This window comes from Molothrus aeneus, chromosome 6 (assembly GCF_037042795.1).
Source record: "Molothrus aeneus isolate 106 chromosome 6, BPBGC_Maene_1.0, whole genome shotgun sequence".
NCBI classification, from domain to species: domain Eukaryota; kingdom Metazoa; phylum Chordata; class Aves; order Passeriformes; family Icteridae; genus Molothrus; species Molothrus aeneus.
In genome coordinates this window covers 24294036-24316566 of record NC_089651.1, presented here as the reverse complement: position 1 = coordinate 24316566, position 22531 = coordinate 24294036, and the positions used below count along the sequence as shown (strand labels likewise).

Sequence of the window (22531 nt, the reverse complement as noted above, 5' to 3'; positions counted from 1 at the left end):
CGGCGCTCCCAGGTGGGGCTGCCCTCCGCCGCGCTGGCCCAGTGCCGCCGCAGCTCAGGCACCGCAGCGGCATCCCTCTCCTGCCTGGGGCTGGTCCGGCGTCCCGGCACGCGTCGCCGCTCCAGCACCACGCCGCCCTGCCTCAGCCCTAGGTTTGCCGTGCAGAAGCGCGGAGGCCAGGCACAAGCCATTGATGCCCAGCTGCTGGGTCCCACTGTCCTCCTGGCCAGCCTCCTTCCCACGGGAGACGAGGGGGACGGGGCTCACTGCACTGACAGCTCCACATCTGAGTCTCCAGAGGACGGTGGTGCAGCAGCAGGAGCTGAGGGGGGCCAGCACGAGCATAGCGCTGAGGAGACGTGGCTGGCCATGCTGCCCCAGCTGCGGCCGCTGCAGGCAGGGCTGCTGTCGCGGGGCCCCCGCTGCCTGCGGCGCGCCTCCTCCCACCGCCTGCCCACTGAAGCCCTGCACGGCCGCGCTGCCTACGGCCTGCCAGGCCGCTACCGCCGCCTCAGCCAGCGCCGGCGCTCCAGCGATGCCCCTCAGCCTGGGCCGCTCCCCTCTGGCCACCCCCGGCTGCTGGCCCAGCGCTGTGCAGGAGTGGCTGGAACCAAGTGCCCCTCTGCCACCCTCGTCAAGGGTTTGGGACCAGAGCCCACCTGCCACACCACCCCGGACGGCTGGAGCCCCCGGCTGCTGTATGTATAGTGGCAGCATGTAAGCAGGCAATGCCTTGGGGAAGGGACAGGGGGAGTGTAGACCCAGGTTTGGTGGGGAAGGAGGGAAGAGACTCAGCGCCATTGGCCGTGGCTGCCATTGGTGTCTTGCAGTGCTGCAGGTGTACCATAAGCATCTTCCACCTGGAGCTTGTGGGTTCCTCTCCTGCCAGGCTGGGACCAGAGGAATGTGGTAGGCCTGGTCACTGGCTGGAGATGCACACTTTCTCCTGTTGGCTGGATTTCCTGCTCCTTTCCTCCACCCTAGCACATCTGGGAGAAGCTCACTAGTCCCAAACAAACAGTTCCTTTTATTCTGGCCAGTTGTACTGGTCCATGGAAACATCCCAGGCTCTGAGAGATGCAGGGAGACTGTTGGACAGGTGCTCTAGATTGTCCCTGCAAAGGCAGTCCCACCACTGCAGCTCCATGGACACTCCCAGGGCGTTTTACAATGGAGCTCTTATCCCTGAGGGCATTAACCCAGCAGGCCCATGCTGTGCCTTTTGTTGGGTACAGGCTGTCTAGCTGAGCTGTCAGAAACGTGGCCAGTACTTCTTCATCCCACAGGACTATCTCACAGAAACAGGTACTTCTCAGCCACCTGGGATGGAAATGCACCTCATTTCCAGCCACTTGGTCCTGAGGAGCCTTTTCTGCTGCAGCCTCACGTGTCATCTTAGAAGCAGGTTGTGCTTTGCATATATATTTAATAGCCAGCCCTCCTTTGTCTTCCAGGAAAGCTATTGCCAAATCCAGTCTCCAACACATGGTAGCCCAGCCAAACCCAGCACTAGCCATGAGGAGCGACTCGGAGAGGCAGATACGGAGCACTGTGGATTGGAGCGTAAGTTGTACTGTGTTTTGCTGGGCATTGCACAGAATGGGCTCTTGGCCAAGAAGCAGCAGGCTCTTCCCAGAGTTGAGGCTTCCCAGGTGACTGACTTTGACACATTTATGGCCTCTCCCATTGCCACCAGCTGGTGCCAGCATCTGTGCTTCTGGCAGCACTACTTGATGCTGCAAAAGAGAGGCTGTGGAGGCACAGGTGGTTCCTGGAGGGATGGCATAACTACTCCTCTCTCAGCTTTTCTGCTTCTGACAGCCAAGATCTATTGGCTTGGGCCAAGCAACAGGAGTAAGCCCCTGCTCCTTAAAAGGCAATGCCCCACAGGTTTTAAGCTGCCCGTTCAGATTGTAGAACAGAAGCTGGTTCAGGAGTGTCCCCTGCACTGAGTTTGCCCTGATGCCTCCTCTCGGGCTGATTAAAGCAGCTCCCCTGTGCAGGACACTGCAAGTGGTTTGTAGGTCTTGGAGTTGGTTTCCTGGGGGCCTCTTGTTTACAACAGGTGGGACATGGCAGCAGCTTTCTGAGGCTTCCTCTCTCCAGATGTCCCTGGCTGTTGCATGCATCTTGTCTCCTGGCCTCCACCTCCCAGCATTGTCCAGTATCTTGTCCCTTGCACAAAGTATTTTAGGGGCTCAGGTGCCTCTCTGGGGGTTCTCTCAGAGCTTGTGTTGTCTTGTGTGTTTCAGGAGGCTGCGGTCTATGGGGAGCACATCTGGTTTGAGACCAATGTCTCTGGGGACTTTTGCTACGTTGGGGAACAGAACTGCATGGCAAAGCTTCTGGTGAGTCACCTGGGCCACAAACGCGGCTGTGCTGTCACCTTGTGGGGAGACCGCAGAGGCTGCACTTCTGCTGCTGCTGCTGCTGCTGCTGCTGCTGCTGCTGGGGGCCATGCAGGGGTCTGGGGAGCTGCCGAGGCAGAGACTGTGTCCCTTCTGCCTCTGCATACCGGAGAGCCTAGTCCCCAGTTTCTGCCAATGCTGGTTCTCATTTTGCAATGGGAACCTGATGCAGGGCTGCCTCTTGCCTGGAAGGTTCCAGAGAGAGGCTGTTGGTATTCTACACCCTTGGAAGGACAATCTGAATCCAAGACCTTTCAATAGAGGAGAAAAGTGAGCTCTGGAGACCCAGGCCTGTTGCCTCCTGCCCCTGCAGTCCTCCCTCCCAGTTTGTAGGCTTGGTCCTGCTCGTGGTACAGGATATGGAGCACTGATGCCAGCCTCTGCCTGCCATCCTGCAGGTGCCTGCCACTGATACCACCCTGCAGATACCTCCCAGATCAGCTTCCATGGTGCTCTCAGGCAGTGTCAGAAAAAGACAAGTACTGCAGGACAGGACAGGACAGTAGGGAAAGTACCTCCCTGCTCTGTCCCAGGCTTGAAAACATCTGCTATAGGCACATGCTTAGACCCCTTCACTAGATAAGAAGTCTAGGTTGTATCTAACTTTACAGTAGAGCTTGTACTGTATCCCAGTACATAAGAAGGAGGTATGATGGGAGGCTGAGCTTGCCAGACTCTGAACACTGCATATTTTCATTCACATGTATATTTTTTCTCCTCTTTTCTTACCCTTCAGCAAAAACCTCTCTCCAGGCGCAAGTGTGCAGCCTGCAAGATTGTAGTGCATACACCCTGCATCGAACAGCTGGAGAAAGTGAGTAGAGCCTGTTAAGCCCTCCCTGCAGCTTGCAAAACTGTAGCAGCCTTTTCTTGGGCAGTGAAACACAAGAAGATTGAGGAACTGCAATGTATAATTGCAGAGAGGGGTCTTCTGAGGAGACAGTACCAAATGAGGATCTAGTGATATGATTGGGAGCCCAGGCCCCATTTTGTTCAGTAACCAAGACATGTTTTGTGGCAAGTACCAAACAACTCCAGAGGTTCTGAACCTTACTGTAGTGCAGTAAATTCCTGTAGGTTTCCTTCAGGTATGATGGTTTTACTGGTTCATCTCCTGTGTTCTTCCTACAGATAAATTTCCGCTGCAAGCCTTCCTTCAGGGAGTCAGGATCCCGGAACATACGGGAGGTGAGACATGTGCCTTGCACTCTGCCCACATCTGCATCTCCCATTTCCAGTTTGGTGCTAAAGACACCAGATGCTGCCAGCGTGTTGCCCATCCAAGTGGAGGCATCATGTTCCTTCCTGCTCCAAGGGGGTGGTGCCATAAAAAGGATGTTTCTTTGCAAGGCAGCAGCACAGACTGGGTTTGAAGAGTGAGAAGTTTGCAGGCAGCAGATGCAGAGCATCCGATGGTTTGCGTGTCCTGAATCTGCATGGGAGGAACCTACAGACAGTATTTTTTGGGAGAAATTTTGACCCTTGTGTTGGGTCCTCAGGCACATAGATGAGGCTGTGGCAAACAAGGTCCCCAAGTCTCCTGCAATTTGGAAGGAAGCAGTATGGGCTCATTTCTGGCTTTATCACTCAGCCCTGACCTAGGTGCCACAGGTGGCAGTGGAAGTTGCCCACAGTAGTGGTATCAGACCCCTTCAGCCCATGTTGTAATGTACTGGGCACAAGCAGTGGCCTGGAACCTGTCTGCTGACCTGCACTGGTGGAAGCAGCTGTCAGCCTTCATGCTTCACCCTCCAGCCTGTGGAGCCAATGTAGCCTGTGCAGTGCTCTGGAGTGGGAGTGGGTGGCTCAGTCATGGGCCATTTTGGTAACAGAGCTGCCCCCAGCACACTGTGTTTGTGCTAGCACAGCAGACCTAGCTGGGGAAGGATGTTCAAACACAGGGCTGCCTGCTTTGAAATGCTGGCATGACATTGTAAAGGGAAGCTTTCAGCATCACTTTAAACCTTCCTTTCTTGCTTTGCTTTTCTTTCTGTGCCTCCTTCCCATATTGCTCTTAGTCTAGCTCCCTTATTTGTGCTTCATTTACCTTTTGGGCTCTGCTAACAGCTTGCTGCCTCTGCTCAATTGTCTGTCTCTATTTTTCTTCTCTCCAGCCTCTACAAATCTCTTCTCCCTCCCCTTTCTTGCTTTTTCTTTTCTCTCACAAACTCTGCTTCTCCATCCTGTCTTTCTAATGCTTCTCAGTTCCTCCAAGGCCTCTTCCTTCCTGTTTCCCTAAAAAGGTGCTCTTCTGGCCTTTGTGGTGCCAGGGATCTCCTTCAGGGTCAGCCCTTTTGCTAGATGTGCCTGCTTGGACCCAGAGCTGAGCTCAAGGCATAGCCCTCCTTCTGCTCCTACTGGATTAATATCCGCTAAAGCCAGCAAGACTCTTCATCCCCTCCTGTGTGCTGCACTCAGAGGAGGCAACACTGGAGCTGACCCCAACCTCCTGCCAGTTTCTGTCTCTCATCATCATGATCCCAAAAGCTGTCAGGAGCAAGATGTTGGGCCCTGTCATGCCAGCCTGTGAACTCGCACTCCCTTTCTCTTTTTGCTTCTCTCTCTGCAGTTTTCCAGCCCATTCCCGGTCCAGGGCTGGAAAAATAGGATAGGATTTAGGACAAGTGGTACTTCATTACAAAACTTCTGAATCCCTCACAATCACTTCTGCAAGTCCCAGCCCTGAACCCACTGTGAGCCTGCAAGCAGAGCAGAGGTGCTGGCGAGCAGCCTTGCTGCCCACGCTGGCACTGAAGCAAGCTCAGGATTGGCCTGGGGAAAGAGCAGGGGGAAGTGGGTGTGGAGGGCTTTGGTGCTGCCACTCTTCTCGAGGAATGTGGAGTGAGGAGGTTCACTGCTTAGCTGCAACCACTTCCATCTTCTTCCTGTGGGTACAAACTGTGTCTCTCCAGGGATTTTCACGCCATCCAACAGCACATTTTTCACCTGGCACCAGGGGCATCTGGGCAGAAATGTTAGGGGACAGAGATGTGCTGCTGCTTACCCACTCTCCATTGTATCTGCTTTGTGTGATTCTCAGTCTTCAGTTTCCCTGTCCTCCTTCCTATTTCTTCTGGTTTTAATTCCCTTTTCTTGGAGCATCTTAATTTGACCTCTTGTCCCCTGATTCTTTGGCTTTACCTTCACTCAGCGGGTGGGGGGCTGGTCCCTATGAGCAGTGGTTTTGCTGCAAGAGCAGAGGTTGGCTGGCCTGTGTCCATTTCTTCTGCCTGTTTCTGTGTTCCCTCATGCACTGGGCCCTTCACTTCTTTTTTTTTTTCAATTTTCTTTTTTTCTCTTCCATTTAGCCCATCGTTGTCCGACATCACTGGGTGCACCGGAGGCGGCAGGAAGGGAAATGCCGGCAGTGTGGCAAGGTGAGAGGGCGTCTTGGGCATTTTTCTCAGCCTGAAGGAAACCTAAGGTCAAGCCAGAGACACGCACAGGGCTTGGAACCAGGGACATCCCACCATTCCTGTTTGGCAGCAAAACCAAGACACGTGCCCTGCTTTACTCAGTGAAGCACTGTGTAACTGCTTCCCACATAGAGTAGTTCTTCCCCTGGGCCCAACTAATCCTGAAAGAGACTGTCTTCCTGACATGCTTTCCTTGAGCAATAAGGACACCCCTACAGAGCACAGTGGCCTCCCTGGTGCTGTTGTTGTGATTGGGACTGTGTGACAGGATCTGGAGGGCTCCAGCTGCAGGCATGCTCTCCTTGTTAATGTCTCTTACTGTTGGGTGACAGGAAACTGCAGGGAATTCCCTAAGCCTCTTGTCCTTTCTTCCATAGGGTTTTCAGCAGAAGTTTGCCTTCCACAGCAAAGAGATTGTAGCCATCAGCTGTTCCTGGTGCAAACAAGCGGTGAGCAGAGTCCCCTTGAATGCCTTAGCAGTCGGTTCTGCACGAATGACCTCTGCTTTCTGCCGGGGCTCCCCGAGCTGCTGCTCGCAGCCTGCCCTCAACAGCTCCCCCTGCTGGCAGAGTCTGTACTATGATATTTGCAAGCTCCTTTGAGAAACTTTCTCTTCATTGCCTTCCCGTTACAAAATTCCTGCATGGTTTCATCCAGCACTCCCTGCATTGGCATGGGGAACCTGAGAGGAGGAGATTGTGGCTGTGCCCAGCAAAATGAGCAGCTGAGTTTTCTCTCTGTCTTCTCCTTGGCCAGTATCACAGCAAAGTATCGTGTTTCATGCTGCAACACATTGAAGAGCCCTGCTCACTGGGGGCTCATGCTGCTGTCGTCGTTCCTCCCACCTGGATTCTGCGGGTCCGGCGGCCCCAGGTGAGTCACTTCAGCTCTTGGGGCTCTTTCAAAGTTACCACTTGCCCAGTGGCTCCTCACAGAGTTTTTGTGTTTGTTCCTTTTCTATGTAGAATCCACTGAAATCTAGTAAGAAAAAGAAGAGGACGTCATTCAAGCGGAAATCCAGCAAAAAGGGGGCTGAGGTAAGATATGAGGGGACTGGGAATGACCTTGTCTTGGAAGGGCAGAGGGACTGAACAGTGAGGAGCAAGGCTGAGAATAAAAGTGGGCTTTTCTGGGTCTGTACTGATGTTAAGGAGGTTGAGCTGGAGGGAGCATGCCTGCTGGCAGGGTATATCCCAGAAACAAAGTTTATGGGGTGGCTGGGATGTTTTCTTCCTCCTGCTTCTAACCTGCATGATGTTAGGGCTCAGCTGGAGGTGGCAGTTTGCATTTCCCCAGCTTTGTTGAAGGATCTATGGTATCTCTTGCAGGAAGGGAGGTGGAAACCCTTTGTCATCAAGCCCATGCCAGCTCCTCTCATGAAGCCCTTGCTGGTGTTCGTGAACCCCAAAAGTGGTGGGAATCAGGTATGGCCTTGTCTGGTATGTCTAAGAAGACATCTCTGTGAGGGCATTGCCATTTGAGTGCTGAGCTGTCATCACAGTTTTGGTGATGCTTCAGCTGCACAAGAGGCCCCAATGCCAGTTTACTGCATAGCAGTTCCTACCTCTGCCAGGCTTTGCCTGTGCCCCCTCCAGAATGGTGTTGTCTTAGCCTGTCCCCAGGCAGGACCAAATGCCTCCTTCTGCTATCCACTGGGAACTCAATATTACCTGAAGTCTTTCTTCTCCCCATAGGGAGCCAAGATTATCCAATCCTTCATGTGGTATCTCAACCCACGGCAGGTTTTTGACCTCAGCCAGGGTGGACCCAAGGAGGCGTGAGTACTGATGGGGGCAGCACCTTTCTCTCCTCCATCCATGTCCCAGGATTCCTCCTGAGAGCTCTTCCCCCAGCTCATAGAGGGAGACATGGATGTGGCTTTGTGAATGCCAAGGGCTCTGAGAGGCAGCTGCTGTGTAACACCTTCAGTAACTCTCCCCTCCTCAACCTCCCTGTTGCCCACAGGCTGGAGCTGTACCGCAAAGTCCACAACCTCCGGATCCTGGCGTGCGGGGGAGATGGCACGGTGAGTCTCCAGCCCCTCCATCCCCTGGTGCTCCTTCCCCCAGGCCTTTCCAGTGCAGACAGCAGCCCTCCTTGTTGTAATCCAGAACAGGACAAACTGGGCACACTGCATCCATGGTACAGCTGGTAGCAGAGATGCTGTGGGTCCCCTCGTGCACTGTTCCAGGGAGTGCTAGTCTAACATGTCTGGATTTGTAGCCCTCAAAAGAGGGCCAGTGTCCTCATTGGGGTTACTGGTACATCCTGCAGCACCTGATTAGAGTGTTAAAGACTGTGAATAGCCTCAATTGTGGCTAAGGAGACCCCATCTCTGCCCCTCTGCCATCGCTAGTTCTCCACGTCACCTCTGTCTGCCTGCTGGTCCCTGAGACAACTAATGGTTTCTTTGTACTCTCTTGCTTGAGCAGGTGGGCTGGATACTCTCCATTCTGGACCAGTTACGCATCAACCCACCTCCTCCTGTGGCCATCCTGCCTTTGGGGACAGGGAACGACTTGGCCAGAACACTGAACTGGGGTGGGGTAAGTGATGGGCACAGGAACCCACTGCCTAGACAGCAGGGCTGAGTGCTTCAATCCTTGTTTCAGACATGTGGTTGGAGATTTGTATATGGGCTCGTGTTTCAACTTCCTGTAAATACAGACCAACAAATAAGTGCAATATGGATGTTGCTGTTCTTCTGACATTTGAATGGTACTGCATTAGATTATACAAAAGCAATTGACTTTTCAAACTTTGGAAAATTTTTAGAAGGAAGATGTATTGTTTTAAATTTCAAATCCCATTTTGTGGTGCATTCAAGTAGAGTTGATCTCTTCTACATCTTTTATTCTGAGATGCCTTACCAAAGCCTGCTGTCTGGGGTATCTCTCTGGGAGGCAGGCATGAGACTCCCCAAGTCCTTCTCTTCACCAGGGTTACACAGATGAGCCTCTGTCCAAGATCCTATCGCACGTTGAAGATGGGAACATAGTACAGCTCGATCGCTGGAACCTCCATGTGGAGCCAAACCCTGACACAAACCCTGAGGAAAAGGATGAGGCAGCTGCTGACAAGGTGGGACACCTCCTCTCCATGTCTGTTCCCTGTGCTAGAGTCTGCATTCTCTCTTCTGTCACTGGCTCGGGCAGTCCCAGCACTTGGGGCTATGTTCTCGGGTTGGTGTTTCCCTCTCACTCCTCCAATTCTACCATTCTGTTCATGGCTCTGAGCTGCAGCATTCATAGCAAGGGTGTATGTAGAGTTCATAACTAAATGCCTACCAAAGGTTTTTAACCACAACTTACAACAGGTATAAGCCCAGTCTTCTGTGAGGCTGTTTTCTTTAACAGAAACATGGGTGACTGCAGAAACCTCAGAGAGCAGAGTGTGTACCCTTGGACCGTTTCCCTTACCCCTAGGAGCCAGGAAATAATCCATCATCTCAGGCTGGTGACCTCTGTATTTTCCTAGGGAAAAGGCAAGCTGGATCTTTCAGCCTCATGAGCACTGTAATGGCTTTGCTGTAACCTGACCTCATCTGTGCCATGGGCACATGCTGGCAGCCTCATCCTTATTTCTCCTTTCCATTTCAGCTCCCTTTGGATGTCTTTAATAATTACTTCAGCCTTGGCTTTGACGCACGGGTGACGCTGGAGTTCCACGAATCTCGAGGTACAGGGCAGTGGCAGGACTTGGTCGGGGTCTGTGGGATGGACCTGTTCTCATTTGTTCCTCAGGAAAGGGAACAAGAGAATTGCTTCAGGGACAGAGCTGGAGGTGAAACATGAGGAGCAAGTCCAAGCTGCAAAGGGGGAAGAGGGGTGCCTGCACAGGAAAGAAGCTGGGGGCAGACCCCTGGCTGAGGCTGGCTGGAGAGCTGTGTCTGAGGAGAGCTGGCAAGTAAAATACTTCCATGTGTAGGCCAGTGACCTGGACTTTTTTCTCCTTTCCCCAGAGGCCAACCCAGAGAAGTTCAACAGCCGGTTTCGGAATAAAATGTTCTATGCTGGGGTGAGTGTGTGTGGGATATCTGAGCCTGCCGTCATAGTAGCCTTAACGTCAGCTGCAGCACAGGCATGGACCTGCCTCCTGCCTGCATCCTAAACTCACCCATAAGCTACATGGACCTTCACATGCACCCAAGTTAAGCCCCCCAGCCTGAAGCTGGAAAGTTGCTGGAGAAATGCTGCAGCACTGGGAGTCACAGCTCCCCTTTGGCTGTGAGTGCTGCTGGCAGCACAATTTGCTCCGTGGCCTGCAGTACAGTTGCTGTATTGATCTCCTGCCACTATTGTTCTTGATCTCAAGCTCTCAGGGGTGGTCACCGAGGCAGGACCTCCCTGGAGCTGTGGGAAGGCAGACTGCTGTGGGAAGGCAGAGGAAAAGGAAGCCTTTCCATAGTCTGCACACTACTTTGTTCTTTTATTATATACCTTGGACCAGTTACAGCTTCCTGGCTGATTACATCACCCTACTGTGTCTCACCTGACAGCTTTGCATTCAGTATCATCTTTGTTCCTCTGTCTCCCCATCCTCAATATACTTTCTAGCCATGTGTCTGGTGACTGGTATTCGAGCAGTACTAAAGGCCGAGTGCTGCTCTGTGCCATCTCACATCTGTCTCGCTTGTGTCTCTTTTGCTGTCTGCACAATTAAGCCCAAAGGAGACCCATGCTGTCCCTCCTGGAATCTCTAGATGGAGTCACTTCAGCTCTGTTTAGTGGTACTTCATATCAGCTTGAGACTGAATTTGTCTCTTGTTACTTGATTCTCACTGTAGGAGACTCATCTTGTCAACTCTTCCCTAAAGTCAGGACTGGGCTGGCAAGGGAGTACTAGAGCATGCTACTGAAGGTGCCTCAAGGTTTTTGGTAGGCAAAATAGCAAGAGGAATGGATCAGGTTGTTTTGGAGGAGAAGAGGACTTCTGACAGTGGATGAAAAGGGGGTTTGCAGGTTTGATCAGCTGAGGTCTGTGTCAGGTCAGTGGCAGGCTGAGTTGCAGGTCAGAGACAGGCTTCCTGGCTTCCCATTCTGGTGAACACCTGGGCACTAACTCTGTCTCTTACCTTGGCAGACGGCTTTCTCCGACTTCCTCACTGGGAGCTCCAAAGACTTGGCGAAGCATGTCAGGCTGGTTGTGAGTGTGCTGGGGTGCTCTGGTCCAGGGAGGGGGTGAGCTGTAGAGGTGTGAAGAACGTCCCTTGGCACACTGAGTATGTCAGGGTTGGGGAACGAATGGGGAGCTTCCTGGAAGCATCAGCTTCTCCTGACTTGGAGAACATTCACTGTAGGGAGCAGAGGAGGGCGGCCATTTCTTCCTAAGTGAGTAGGATGGACCAGGCTCCCCCTTACAGCAGCCTGAACACCCCTGTGTTGTCTCTAGTGTGATGGGATAGACCTGACCTCCAAGATTCAGGACCTGAAGCCCCAGTGCCTGGTCTTCCTTAACATCCCAAGGTGAGCACCCTCAGGACCTGTCTTCATATGCTGGGCTTTTCACACCTGTGCTGTAGATCTCTGCCTGGGTTTGGGGTGCCAGTCCAGGTATTTCTTCTTGTCCTTTCACAGGTACTGTGCAGGCACCATGCCCTGGGGCAACCCTGGGGAGCACCATGACTTCGAGCCCCAGCGCCATGATGATGGCTGCATTGAAGTTATCGGCTTCACCATGACATCACTGGTGAGTTAGTGCTGTTGCCAGTTGTAGGTAGCAATCAGGGGAGTGAATGGTCCCAATGGTCACATGTCAGCCAGCCCACAGCTCCACAGATCCTCTCTGGAGGAGTTGTGGTGCTGGCCTATATGAGTGTCTGCTCTGTAAGATTTAGGCGAGGTGCTGTCATGCCCTGGTCTCTGTGAGTCCCTTCTCACTGAAATCATACCTGAGACCCTCAGAACTTGGTTCACTTGTAATATCCAGATGACAATGGATGTTCCCCTCATCCATGTCTCAGTCCCATGTTCTGCTCTCACTCTGGACCCTTTCACAGGCTGCCTTGCAAGTCGGTGGCCATGGGGAGCGGCTCTGTCAGTGCCGGCAGGTGGTTCTCACCACATCCAAGGCCATCCCCATGCAGGTAGATGGAGAGCCCTGCAAGCTGGCAGCTTCCTGCATCCACATCTCTCTGCGCAACCAAGCCAACATGCTGCAGAAGACCAAGCGGCGCAACTCCATGCCTCTGCTCAATGAGTAGGTTCCTCAGATTGATCTGCCACCTCCTCTCCAAGGAAGGATGGTTGGCAGGGAAAGGGATGGGACTGATCCATGACTGGCAGAGGCATTTCAGTCCTTTCTTGGGTAGGGTCTGGGAAGGGATTGGGTCACAGAAGTAAGACCAGACCCTGATGCTGAAGAAGCTGCTGGTGCCAAGCTCCCCACCCCAGTCTATACAATACTCTTGCCTATTTTGGAGGGATTAGGGCAATAAGGAGAAAGCAGGGTGTCACTTTCTGATATCTTCCTTTTTCCTTGCCCCCTGCACACAGCCAGCAGCCAGTGCCTGAGCGGCTGCGGATCCGGGTGAGCCGTATCAGCATGCGCGACTATGAGGCACTGAACTATGACAAGGAAAAGCTCAAGGAAGCCTGTGAGTGACCAGCTGAGTGACCAGGGGGTGGGAACTGCAGTCCCCAAGTATGGCAAAACCTGTAGCTAAACTGTGAGGTGTTGGAAATGGGGGGCTGCTCTCTGAGTTAAGCCTGTGCCCTGTCCTTCAGCTGTGCCACTGGGGATCATCGTGGTTCCAGGAGACAGTGACCTGGAGTTGTGCCGGACCCAGATTGAGAAGCTACAGGAGGTGAGTCTGCATGAAAAGTGGTCATAGCTTAATACTGAGGATGCAGGGACTCAGGGAAAAGATTCCTAAGCCACCTTGACCTGCACACACCACCATACACACTCTTGCTTTGGGTCACGCTTAGACGTCACGGTTTGCCTTCACCATGTGGTGAAGGCAGGGTCCCAAGCTGGATGCCTTGTTGCTCCCTGCTGTCTGACAGCTTCTTTTTCAGCATTCCTCTTCTGACCAGAAGGTGACTCTGAAAAACTACAGGGTAGTATAAAAAGCCAGCACACATCCTGTGGGGGCCTATACCCATTCAACCCTTCACAGGCTCTGTGTTTCCTGTCACAGCTCTGCCTTCTCCAGGTGCCTAGATTAGGTTTATAACCCCTCCCACTCTTCTCATTTGCAAGCACTAATTTTTGTGTCCTTGCCAATGTACTAGCACATGTCTGTGACCTGTGCATAGACTGTGTTACTGTTGCTCCTGGTGAACAATGCCTTCTAAGCCCATAGTGTGGCTTCTGGTGCTGCACTGCTCAATCTGATTGTTGCACAGAAGATTGAAGGGACCTTTCTTAGTCTGCTGTTAGCTGGCCCTTGTGCTTGTGGGAATCCCATGCATTGTATGTGTAGAGTCCGTCAGAGCTGAGTTGCAGAGCTGCTTGCCTGGGCTGGCACACTGGCATCTGCCTGTTGCTGTGCCTGCTCTGCATGCGTGTCCCCTGCCCACTTTGTGCCCAGGCACTGGTGGGGACACACAGGCAGGCACATGGCTAGCAGCTCCTGGATTCACAGAGTAATGCTCTCCTGCTGTGTCAGTGTGATTGCCCCTGCAATCTCCCGCACCTTTAAAACTGTGCAGTGTGGCCAGTGTTCCTTGGTCACCTCATGGTTTACCTCTTGTCACTCCTTGGGTAAGCTCTGTGCTCTGATCTTAAAGCCAGGCAAGGACCAGGTACCTTGGCCAGACAGTCTGTAAAGCCAGACATGGCAGCACACCAAGCAACTCCAGTGGGATGAGAGAGGGATTGGGGGGCTGCCCAGATGCAGGCTGTAACAGGACACCTTGCTTTTCTGCAGGATTTCCCTGCACAGCCCTCTGCTTTAGAGCGCCTGCTCTTCCAGGTGTGTATAGCCTCTCTCTGTCCTCTGGGCCCATCTACCATGTCCACTGTGCCAGTCTCAGGGGCTCATCTTGTGACATTGCTCTAGAGTCAGCTCCAGTCTGTCCCATGGTACTCCCTGTTGCAGTGTGCTGTGGCTGTGTTCAATTTCATCCAAGTGCCTGTGGTCCTCTATGTCTGCAGAGACCTCCCAAAGCAGGAGAAATGCTCTGAAGAGAGATGCAGGGGCCATAAACTATGTCTTTATCCTCTCTTTTATTATGCAGGAGGGAGATGGAGCCAAGCCGAAGACAGTGTCATTCCAGAGGCTGTCACCCAAATGGTGCTTCCTGGACTGTGAGTATCCCCCTCCACTAGGAGCTGGGTCTGATGATGTGCTGGCAAGGTCCTTTGGTCTGCCAGCTCAATGGAGGTAGGGGATGGAGATTCACGTGGCTGCAAAGATCCAAGGGTTATTGATGCCTTAGAAACCATAGAAGTACCTGAGAATTAGGGCATAGGAATTACAGCTCCTATGCCCAGAAAAGTGGAGGAATCAGTAGCTCAACTGAAGTGTGTCAGCACCAATGTATGCAGCATGGGCTAAAAACAGGAGGAGCGAAAAGATATGGCAGAGCAAGAAAACTATGACATAGTTGCCATCACAGAGACATGGCAGGACAAGTCACACAGCTGGGGTGTTTTAATGGATGGCTATAAACTCTTCAGAGGGGACAGGCAAGGAAGGAGACCAAGCTGATCTCTTCCTATGTTGAGATGACTTGCTCAGTGAAAAGCTGTGGATGTTGTCCACCTGAACTTCAATAAAGCATTTGACACTGTTTCCCACAGCATTCTCCTGGGGAAACTGGCTGCTCGTGGCTCACATGAGTGCACTGTTCACTGGCTAGAAAACCAGCTGGATGGCCGGGCCCAGAGAGTGGTGGTGCCTGGAGTTACATCCAGCTGGTAGCCGGTCACCAGTGGTCATCCCCGGGGCTCAGTATCGGGCCTGGTCCCATTTATTGTCTTTATCAGTCTGGATGGGGAGATCAGGCACACCTCAGTCACTTGCACACAAGTTGGGTGGAATGTTGATCTGTGGGAGGGCAGGAAGGCACTGCAGAGGGATCTGGGCAGGCTGGATCATGGGCCAAGGCCAATTGCACAAGGTTCAAAAAAGTAAATGTCCTGACCTTGGGTCACAACTACCCCGTGCAGTGCTGCAGGCTGGAGGAATGGGGGCTGGAAAGCTGCTCAGCAGAAAAGGACCTGGAGGTGCTTGTCAATGGCACCTGAACATGATTCAGTGTGTGTGTCTGTCAGGATCTGATTACTAATGTTCTTAGGAATGCCCCTGCCCAAATTAAGGTGAAAATGAGACCATGTGTCATTGACAATAGTATGGGGTTTTGACTGTAAATATGAGAGAGAGAGAAATAGAAAATAGATGGGGGGACAGAAAGAGAGTAACAGGAACAGAATAAGGAAAGTATCACCACTCCATGGGTCCCAGTGATGTTCCATTGATCCTCTCCAGCTAGTCTTTTTGGTGGTGAAGGTCACCTGAAAAAAAATAGAATCTGATGGGTTAATACACACTCAGGCCATGTATAAAAATCCCTACCTCCCTGGAGTAGGGGGGAAGTTTGCCGCTGTCTCTTCCACATTTGTTGCATTACGTGCAGTCCTGTGGTGCAAAGCCTCAGGAATGACTGTGGAGGCACTTTGGGGGTGCTTTGATGGATTAGTGCACCCCCTCAGCTGCCCCTCACGTGAATGTCCTGTGGATATTGCCTTCCCAGGGTTGGGGGTTCCATAGCCAGTTTGTACAAGGGAGGATGGGTTCACAGCCCCTGAGCAGAGGTTACAACGCACCAAAACTTCCTCCCCCCGCTCAGTTGGGGGGTGAAATCTGTGCAAACCTGCTCCCAGCAAATGGGTCTGTGGGCTACAGCCTCCCCTACCCCAAAGCAAGCCAAAGATGATTCTTAGCATGACTGCTGGGTTGGGCTCACATTCTTGTCCTTGTTTACTTGTTTGTTCCAGGTGATTGAAGAATTCCCTTTATTTAATCTCAGCAGCTTAACTTTCAGTCCAAAGTCCCAGTCAGATATCTTCAGGGAAGCTTCTTTGGTTGTAGCTTCTTTATACAGTTTTTATACAGTTATAATGAGTAAAACTTTATAGGCCAATGGCCTTCTGGCCTGGATCAAGAAAAGTGTAGCCAGCAGGACCAGGGCAGTGATTGTTCCCTGTTCTCAGCCCTGTTGAGGCCACACCAGGAATCCTGCATCCAGCTTTGGGTCTCTCACTGCAGGAAGGACACTGAGGTGCTGGAGCATGTGCAGAGAAGGACAATGGAGCTGGTGAAGGCTCTGGAGCACAGATTTTAGGAGGTGTAGCTGAGGAAGCTGGGGTTGGTTAGCCTGGAGAAAAGGAGGCTAAGGGGAGACCTTACCACTCTCTACAACTACTTGGAAAGAGATTGTGTGAAATTGTGTTGGTCTCTTCTCCCACGTAACAAGCAAGAGGATGAAGGGAAATGAATGACCTCAAGTTGCATCAGGGAGGCTTTTTTCCCCCACTGAAAGGGGGATCAAGCATTGGAACAGGCTGCCCAGGGAAGTGGATGAGTCCCTATCCCTAAAGATACTTAAAAGATGTGTAGATGTGGCACTTAGGGATGTGGCTTAGTGGTGGACTTGGCAGTGTTGGTTTAATGGTTGGACTCAATCTTAAGGGTCTTTTCCAACCTAAGCAGTTTTAGTGATCATTCCGTGGTTCCATGAATTTGGGGGGTGAGAGAACAGACATTTAGTGACAAGCGGCATGGAACCATTGAGGCTTGGGACTCATGGATATTGGGGTCTTTGGGGCTGAGCACAGCAGTGCTTTCCCCCAGGCTGCATATCTGGCTGCTGACCCGGAGTGGAGCAAGGGGAGTCTGTGGTTCTCTTGCCCCTGGAGCTGAAGGCAGCTTGGTGGCATGTGTTTGTCACTGCGGGACTGCTGGGGATGCTCTCCTGTGTTGTGCAGGCAGGGGGCCCCCCTGCTCCAGCGTGCCCGGAGCCGGGCTCACCATGAGCATAGCAGTGTTATGGGAGAACAGCCTCCCTGTTGGGCTCCAGCTGCTGCTTCTCCCCTGCCTGAAAGTACCTTTCTCTTCTCCCTTTGCCTTCTCCGACCAAGAACCTCCCTCTGTACCTAGAAGCTGGCTGAGTGAAATGCCCATTTGTAGCATTTAATCTCTCTGATACCCCAGCAAGCAGCATGTAGACCACAGCAGAGCACAGCCATGGGTTGCAAAGTGGGCCTGGGAAGCCTCGTGCTAGGCAGAGAGGGTGCAACTTCTCCCCTCAAGGTTCTAGCCCTTTGTATGGTGTTGCTAGTGGTGCTGCTCCCCAGTGTCACTACTAGGACTGCTGTACCAGGGCCACTTTCCCTTCTGCCAGTCTCCCAGCAGCAGGTTCTGGGCTCAGGAAAATGTGTCAGGAAAGAGACTAGAGTCTCATTCAACACAGCACAGGTTTGTTCAAGTAGCTGAATTATAGGCCTTGAACAGTAGCTCCCTGGATGCAAATATCCAGGATAAACATGGCTCTTTCACTCCTCTCACCTGCTCTAGCACATCCCCACTCTGTTTGCAGAGAGACTTCCTTGGGTCTGCAAGAATCCCACTGCAGCAACGTCTCCTGGACTAGCACCAGCAGCCTGTCAGGATATTGGGGAAATGCTGCCCTGCATAGGAATCCAGCTGTCCTGGCACTGTGCTTTTACTTGTCCTGGTCTCCCTTGGTGATGCCCTTAATCCATAACCCCTCCCTGCTCCCCTGGGGGTGGGGGCCATGTGTGTCTGGCTCCAGCATAACCACTTGCTCTGTTGGAGCTCCTCTCTCTCTGTGGTGATCTCTTCTCTAAGGAAGAGGGATGCACTCAGACAGGCTGGAGGCTGATTTGAAGCTCTCCTGCCATCCTAGGAGACAGGGACTTGGATCTACAGCTGGTGGTGGCATGCTCTGTTGTGCCTGGCAGTCACATGCTCTGAGTGGCCTCATGAAGGTCCTTAGTCAAGTCAGCAGGAGGCTGAGCCCTCTCTTTTCCCAGCCTCCTGTAGTGCCCCCATTTCTGAGCACTGTTCAACAAGGTGCACCATGTTAATCACAGCAGTTCCTCACCTGGTATAAGTGAGTGCTGAGATGTGCACTTCATAGTCCTGAGCTTCATCTGCTCGGGATAATGCTGGAGCATCTGAAAGCCCCCAGAAAGGCCATGGCATCAGCTAGTTGTGTTCCTGCCTTACCTCCTTACCTGTGGCTCCCTGCCAGGAGTCATTGAGGAGAAGGTAGCAAGCAAAGGCGCATTTCACGGGGACATGGTGGTCTGTTGGCCTAAGGGGCTGCCTCTAGGGTGAAGACACCAGCAGATTCATGAAGGGAAGTGGTTTGCTCCTGGTCAGGGGCTGCTGTTTGCTTTGCTGTACCCTCTGTGCAATGCATTAAGTGGCTGGATAGCTCACTGTCACTGGTGGTGGGAAGAGGCGCTGTCTTGCACCAAGGATCAGCCTGTCTTGTTCTGTTCCTGTCTTACAGCAACCACGGCCGATCGGTTCTACAGGATAGACCGTGCACAGGTGAGTGCAGCCTCACCCTGCACCGTCATCCCCTGGGAAGGTGCTTGGGTGTCCCACCTGCACACAGACCAACAGGCAGGCTTAGCCTTAGGGCCACACAGGTCTCACACCACTGACCTGGCCTTTGGCATCCCCCAAAGGGATGGCATGACAAGCCTGGCCCAGGACCAGGCTCAGCACCTCCAGGTTTCTAGAGAAAAGGGAAGAAGCCTGGGTGGTAGCGCAGAACCTTGGGTTGAAAGCTGCCTGCAGGGCCCTCCAGTGCAGCAGGTAAGGAATAGCAAACGTAACAAGACTGGCCAGGGGACCTGCCAGCTGGGATCATCTTCACCAGTATTAGATACTTTCTCTAATGATCTGGGGAGGGGAGCGTGGAGATAAGGTTTACGAGGTTGCTAAGGTGGCAGGAGACAGGAAGCCTGAAAAGAACAAGGAGATGCAAAGGCTCCCAGGCGCAAGACTGTTCAAGCCACCATTGCTGTGCAAATGAGTGGGCCACAAACTCACCCAATGGGATATGAGGGGATGAAGTTTTGCAGAAGTAGGTCTTGCTTCTGAGGAAGCATGTCCTGACTTGTTTCTTTCAGGAACACCTCAACTATGTGACAGAGATCTCTCAGGATGAGCTCTATGTCTTGGACCCAGAGCTAGTGGTCACTCAGACTGTGAGCACTTCTCCTGCCATGCCTGACCTCGTGGACTCATCTGCCACACCCCCTGGGCACCATTTTGCATTTCCTTCCTGTTCCTCCTCTCCATCCTCCTCTCCTGCCCCCAGGTGAGTCTGAAATGGGGGTGCTGGGCCTCAGGAAGAATGGGCAGTGATGGGAGAGCTAGGGTTGGCTTCACAGCATTGATCCCTGGGCCAGATTACAGGGGAGCTCCCTGGAAGTAAGCAGGAATTCACTGTTAAGTAAGGCCAAGGGATGAGATGCAGTCCTGTTTTCCTTGTTCCTCTGCCAGTGCTGCCCTAAGTAGCCACCATCACCAGGTGGCTCAGCCATGGGGTCAAGCTCCAGCACCTGGACCATGGGGCAGAGGACAAGGGTGTCTCTCAGCCAAACCGAGGCCAGTGATGAGTAGGGAGGAGCAATGGGACCAGGAGCAGCAGTAGAAATGGGAATGGGGATGGGGAAGAACCCAGATCAGGGAAGAAGGAGTGCTACAGGCAGGTTTCTCCATCCTTCTAATGGTGGCATGCCCATTAGGGCCATCTGCTGCCAGGACTGGCAGGGTTAGTTACGCTTTCTCTTCTTCCCTTCCAGTGCTGAGCCTGAGCACTGCCTCCCACATAACGGTGAGTGGAGTCCTACCCCTGGTCATACCCCCTCTTGGGTTGCACTTTTGTTTTCCTGCCATGGGTTTTTTTGGCTACTCTCTGGTGAGCAGGGAGTAGCCCTATTGTTCCATGTATTCTGAAACATGGAGCCCTGCAGGCAGGTGACCCAGAGGTGAGCACAAGAGACCTGACAGTGATTTGTGGAGCGGCCCAGCCAGGCGCCTTCCCAGCTCCAACATGCGGGAAATTATGTGGCAAGGGGTTAATCCCCCACCTGCAGGGCCGAGCGTTGTGGACTGGGTTGGAAGGCTGTCTCTGCCTCTCCCTGAGGAGGTGGGAGCACTAGATCAGGGGCCTCACCAAGCTGAACAAATGGAAAGAGTTTCCTGAAACTTGATTGGAGTCTGGAGGTGTGAGTGAGTCATTGGTGAGAAGCATCTTGGCTGCTGGCTGATGCCCAGGAGACCTGCTCCCCATTTTCATCACAAGTTATCCTGCCCAAGGGCAGAGACTACTCCCCCTGCATCTCCCTGGGGCTGAGATCTGGCTGCACCCCTAGCTACGTGGTGTCTCTTTCCTTTCCCTGGCTTGTTCCTTACATTCCTCAAGGTGGAGAAGCCATGTAAATGCAGTCTGACCAAAGCGTTAATCCCTGGAGGAGCTTGTGCTCCTGCTCCACACCTCTGGTGCCCAGCTCTTCTCTCCAAGATTAGATAAGCAGTGTTCCAGATTGACTTTTCTGACCCTGACGCATCTCTCTTTGCAGATGACCTTCTGATAGAAGCTGCCAAGAGTGGCAACTTCAGCAAGGTAGGTGCTCCAGCAGCCTGGTGCAATGAGCAGCCAAGGCTGGCTCCTGGGCTGGTGTGCCCTTTGGGCTAAGAGAAGCCCTGCCAGCTGTGCTCCCCAGTTGCCCTGGAGCAATGCCTGTCAAAGGCCTTCCTTAATGAGTGGTGGCTAGAAACCAGGCAGGCTTCTGGCAAGGAGCTCTGGTTCATCTCCTGGGAGACACAAAGGGAAGGGAGGAGAAGGGAAGGGACTTGGTAACATGGCTGAGCTGGACAAAGCTCCCCATCAGCACCAAGTATCCACACAACCTGTCAGACACTCCAGGTACATAATGCTGGGGCTTGGAGCTGGGAAATGCAACTCATCCTGAACAATCTGACAATCCTGTAGTTCCAAGAGCTGCACCAAGCTGGAAGAGACCTGATGGTGCGAGATTCCTCGGGCCAGACTGTCCTCCACCATGCTGTCAAATCAGGAAGCAAGGACATCGTCAAATACATCATCGAGAATGGTGAGCTGGAGTCAGAGTGCCACTCTTAGCAAAGGAGCCTGGCAGCAAAAAAACAATCGACCCTCTGCTTAGAGGGAGTGCTCCTGGGCTTAGATCCCTTCCCTCTGGGTTTGCTACGTCATCCTTCTGGTGTATGGGCTTTTCCTGGCTTCTGTTTGCCAGTACTGGGGTGTCCTCATAGCTATTGCTGCATCCTGGCAGGGATCAGCATATCTCTGGGAAACATTTCTCAGTGTCTTGCTTCTGCCTCCAGGGCAGCTGACCAGTTGTTTTTGGCAGCTCCCACTGAAATACAGACAGTTTTATTTTTATTTAGATATTTCTCTGTAGTGAGTCCACAACCACTTCTTCTTTCCTGGGATCAGCTGGGCTCAGATGCCACTGCTGACCTGAGTTCTTTGAAGCTAGGACTTTTGCAGGCAGCATGAAAATAGCAGCCCCTATGGAATGATGCAGACTGTGACCAGGGAGTAGGCAGGTCGGTCTCTGCCCCAGAGCCAGGTCTCACTCACCTGCACTCTTTCTTTCCACAGCTCCTTCAGAAATCCTTGATGCCACAGAGGAGGAGAAGTAAGTCGCTGCCTGACTTGCATTACTTGTTGGCCAGACCCTCTGTGAAGTGACCGGTTATAGGGGCACTTCAGCTGCCCTTGTTCTAATTGCCAGCCATGATTCCCAGTCCATTTTGGACAGGCTGCCCCTGAGTAGCACCCCCTCCTCTGCCTGGACAAACACACAACTTACCACCAGCTGCTGCTGCCGCTGAATTGCTGTCCCTTGATGCCACCTGCATGTGCTCATTGTCCCTGTTCAGGGGGACATCTCACATCTCCTGCTTTCTCCTCCTCAGTGGTGAAACCAGCTTGCACCAGGCTGCAGCCTTACGCCAGCGCACTATCTGCCACTACATCGTGGAGGCTGGGGCCTCGCTCATGAAGACAGACCTGCAGGTGACAGTGGGAACAGTGGCAGTGGGGCTTTCTAGGGTGACCAGAGGGCTGGCAGGGAGCAGAGCAGAGGTGATTTGGGTGAGGTGTTTGCCAGTCAGAGGGGAGCTGACATGGAGTACCTATGCCTGCCCACTAGAGCCCAGCTACAGAGGGGTTAAATTCCTCTTCTCCTAGTGCTTCTCTCCCTGTTGTTTTATTAAATTAGCAGCAAGGGGCTGGAATGTCTCATCCCTGTCTCCCCCTTCCCACCCTCAGGGGTTAGAGCAAGGACATTCTCCCTCCGAGCTGCAGGACTCCAACGCTCTCCCCCACCGGCAGTCATGATGGGGGATCTGGGAGCTCCTCTTGGCGGGTGAAGCCGGCCTGCAGGGAGCAGGAGCAAGCAGTTGCAGCACTTTCTCTCACATGCTGAGTTAATTGAGCTGTGCCTTAGTGTCAGGGAATTGTGCCAGCCCTGGCAGAAGAGATGCAAAAGGGGAGGAGGAGGGCTTGGGGCCATATTTTGGTACAGGAGGTTCCCAGGGCTGGCATATGGCAGAGAGGATGTGGTCAGATCTCTCTGGTGGAGGCTTGTAGTGATGGGCTGTAACAGAGGTGATGTAGAACAAGCCAAGAAGGTGTAATCTGTGGGTCTGGGACACCCATTAGG

The 22531-nt window shown here is 52.9% G+C and overlaps 1 protein-coding gene across 5 annotated transcripts in view; it reads left to right on the top strand.

The window, feature by feature from the left end:
- DGKZ (diacylglycerol kinase zeta) overlaps positions 1 to 22531 on the top strand; it is a 54558-nt gene that overhangs the window by 27933 nt on the left and 4094 nt on the right. For 3 of the 5 annotated variants that reach the window (XM_066551433.1, XM_066551435.1, XM_066551437.1), the window contains exons 2-31: positions 1455 to 1563; positions 2253 to 2348; positions 3145 to 3222; positions 3540 to 3596; positions 5717 to 5785; positions 6202 to 6273; positions 6581 to 6697; positions 6790 to 6861; positions 7153 to 7248; positions 7519 to 7601; positions 7790 to 7850; positions 8257 to 8370; positions 8765 to 8905; positions 9424 to 9502; positions 9786 to 9841; positions 10907 to 10969; positions 11216 to 11289; positions 11401 to 11512; positions 11823 to 12022; positions 12319 to 12419; positions 12550 to 12629; positions 13698 to 13742; positions 14008 to 14077; positions 18313 to 18353; positions 18941 to 19131; positions 19619 to 19650; positions 20399 to 20442; positions 20812 to 20932; positions 21466 to 21502; positions 21783 to 21882. In XM_066551433.1, coding sequence (XP_066407530.1) covers positions 1455 to 1563; positions 2253 to 2348; positions 3145 to 3222; positions 3540 to 3596; positions 5717 to 5785; positions 6202 to 6273; positions 6581 to 6697; positions 6790 to 6861; positions 7153 to 7248; positions 7519 to 7601; positions 7790 to 7850; positions 8257 to 8370; positions 8765 to 8905; positions 9424 to 9502; positions 9786 to 9841; positions 10907 to 10969; positions 11216 to 11289; positions 11401 to 11512; positions 11823 to 12022; positions 12319 to 12419; positions 12550 to 12629; positions 13698 to 13742; positions 14008 to 14077; positions 18313 to 18353; positions 18941 to 19131; positions 19619 to 19650; positions 20399 to 20442; positions 20812 to 20932; positions 21466 to 21502; positions 21783 to 21882 — 2611 coding nt within the window. The remainder of the gene's footprint in view (positions 1 to 1454; positions 1564 to 2252; positions 2349 to 3144; positions 3223 to 3539; positions 3597 to 5716; positions 5786 to 6201; positions 6274 to 6580; positions 6698 to 6789; positions 6862 to 7152; positions 7249 to 7518; positions 7602 to 7789; positions 7851 to 8256; positions 8371 to 8764; positions 8906 to 9423; positions 9503 to 9785; positions 9842 to 10906; positions 10970 to 11215; positions 11290 to 11400; positions 11513 to 11822; positions 12023 to 12318; positions 12420 to 12549; positions 12630 to 13697; positions 13743 to 14007; positions 14078 to 18312; positions 18354 to 18940; positions 19132 to 19618; positions 19651 to 20398; positions 20443 to 20811; positions 20933 to 21465; positions 21503 to 21782; positions 21883 to 22531) is intronic. The other 2 variants (XM_066551434.1, XM_066551436.1) reach the window with 1 other exon arrangement.